The following is a 2267-nucleotide window of genomic DNA, read 5'->3' on the forward strand; positions in this document are numbered from 1 at the left end:
TCCTGCCGGTTTCCAGAGGGTCCACGCCTTTGCTGCCGGCTTCCAAAGTATTCAATCCTTTTTATGTGGTATGTATACTATGTTCTGTGGTATGTGGACTGCATGTACTGTGGTCTATGTACTCGTACTGTGTATTCTTTGTTGGTACTGGGGTCTGCCTGTCTACTCTGTATTCGTACTGTGTAGTTGTTCTGTGATCTGTGTACTAGTTTTGTGATCTGTGTACTTGTACTGTAGTCTGCGTGAATGCTGTGTACTCGTACTGTGTTTTCCAGAGGTTCCGAGCCTTCCCAGCTGGCCTCCAGTGGGTTCCTGCCAGTTTCGCCGCTGGCTTCCAGAGGATTCAATCCTTTTTTACTGTGGTATGTGGACTGCATGTATGCTATGTACTCGTACTGTGTATTGATACTGCAGTCTGTATGTATGCTGTATACTCATACTGTGTATTCGTACTGTGGTCTGTGTGTATGCTGTGTACTCGTACTGTGTATTCCAGAGGTTCCGAGCTTTCGCCGCTGGCCTCCAGTGGGTTCCTGCCAGTTTCGCCGCTGGCTTCCAGAGGGTCTGTGTACTTGGTACTGTGTATTTGCACTGTGTACTCAGCATTCGTTCTATGTATTTCCTGCTGTGGTCTGCATGCTGTGTACTCATACTTTGGTCTGTGTACTCCAGAGTTTTCGAGCCTTCGCCACTGGCCTCCATCAAGTTCCTACCGGCTTCCAGATGGTCCCTGCTTTCACCGCCGGCTTCGGGATGGTCCAAGCCCTCAGCGTCGGCCCCCAGTGGTTTCCAGCCGGCTTCCAGAGGGTCCGAGCCTCCACTGCCAGCTTCCAGATGGTCCCTGCTTTCACCGCTGGCTTCCGGATGGTCCAAGCCCTCACCGTCGGCCCCCAGTGGGTTCCAGCCGGGTTCCAGAGGGTCCAAGCCTTCGCTGCTGGCCTACAATGGGTTCCAGCCAGCTTTGCTGCCGGCTTCCAGAGGGTCTGTGGCTTCGCCACTGGCTTCCAGAGGGTTCCTGCTGGCTTTGCCGCCGGCTTCCAGAGGGTTCCTGTTTGCTTTGCCGCTGGCTTCCAGAGGGGTTCCAGCCGCCTTCACCGCAGGCTTCCAGAAGATCCTCGTACTGTGGTATGTATACTATGGTCGGTGGTATGTAGACTGTGCTATGTCTATTGTGGTCTGTAGACTGTATGTGGATTTGACTGTTCTGTATACAATTTATGTAGACTATATGTATACTGTGAACTATTATGTGGACTTATGTGTGTGCACTGTGGACTTATGTGTGTGCACTGTGGACTTATGTGTGTGCACTGTGGACTGTTGTGTGCACTGTGGACTGTTGTGTGCACTGTTATGTATGCCATGTATGTGCACTGTGGACTGTTGTGTATACTTTGTATTCATACTGTGGACTGTTGTGTGCACTATTATGTATGCCATGTATGTGCACTGTTGTGTATACTTTGTATTCATACTGTGGACTGTTATGTATACCGTGTATGTGGATTTATACCGTGGATTGTTATGTATATACCTTGTATTCATAATGTGAACTATTATGTGGACTGTTGTGTGCACTGGACTATTATGTGGACTGTGTGTGGACTGTTATGTATATTGTGGATGTATACCGTGGACTGCTGTGTGCACTGTTATGTATACTTTGTATTCATACTGTGGACTATTATGTATACCGTGTATGTGGATTTATACCGTGGACTGTTATGTATATACCTTGTATTAATACTGTGAACTATTATGTGGACTGTTGTGTATACTTTGTATTCCTACTGTGAACTATTATGTGGACTGTTATGTATGCCGTGTGTGCACTGTGGACTATTATGTAGACTGTGTGTGGACTATTATGTGGACTGTGTGTGGACTGTTGTGTATACTGTGGACTATTATATGGACTGTTGTGTATATTGTGGATTTATACCGTGGACTGTTATGTAGACTGTTGTGTGCACTGTTATGTATGCCATGTATGTGCACTGTGGACTGTTGTGTATACTTTATAGTCATACTGTGAACTATTATGTGGACTGTTGTGTATACTTTGTATTCATACTGTGAACTATTATGTGGACTGTTATGTATGCCATGTGTGTGCACTGTGGACTGTTCTGTGGACTGTTGTGTGCAGTGTGGACTATTGTGTGCACTGTGTGTGGACTATTATGTGGACTGTGGACTGTTGTGTATACTGTGGACTATTATGTGGACTGTTGTGTATATTGTGGATTTATACCGTGCACTGTTAT

General features: G+C 46.4%; 1 protein-coding gene across 1 annotated transcript; it reads left to right on the plus strand.

Moving 5' to 3' along the window:
• Nucleotides 1-330: 330 nt before the first annotated feature.
• Nucleotides 331-1897, plus strand: LOC311254115 (uncharacterized protein). The gene is made up of 2 exons (XM_084384518.1): nucleotides 331-362; nucleotides 497-1897. The coding sequence occupies exon 2, from the start codon at nucleotides 637-639 to the stop codon at nucleotides 1180-1182; it is 546 nt and encodes a 181-aa protein (XP_084240644.1). The 5' UTR covers nucleotides 331-362; nucleotides 497-636; the 3' UTR covers nucleotides 1183-1897.
• Nucleotides 1898-2267: the final 370 nt, after the last annotated feature.

This window comes from Pagrus pagrus (genome assembly GCF_965226575.1).
Source record: "Pagrus pagrus genome assembly, contig: HAP1_SCAFFOLD_349, whole genome shotgun sequence".
In the NCBI taxonomy this organism is placed as follows: Eukaryota; Metazoa; Chordata; class Actinopteri; order Spariformes; family Sparidae; genus Pagrus; species Pagrus pagrus.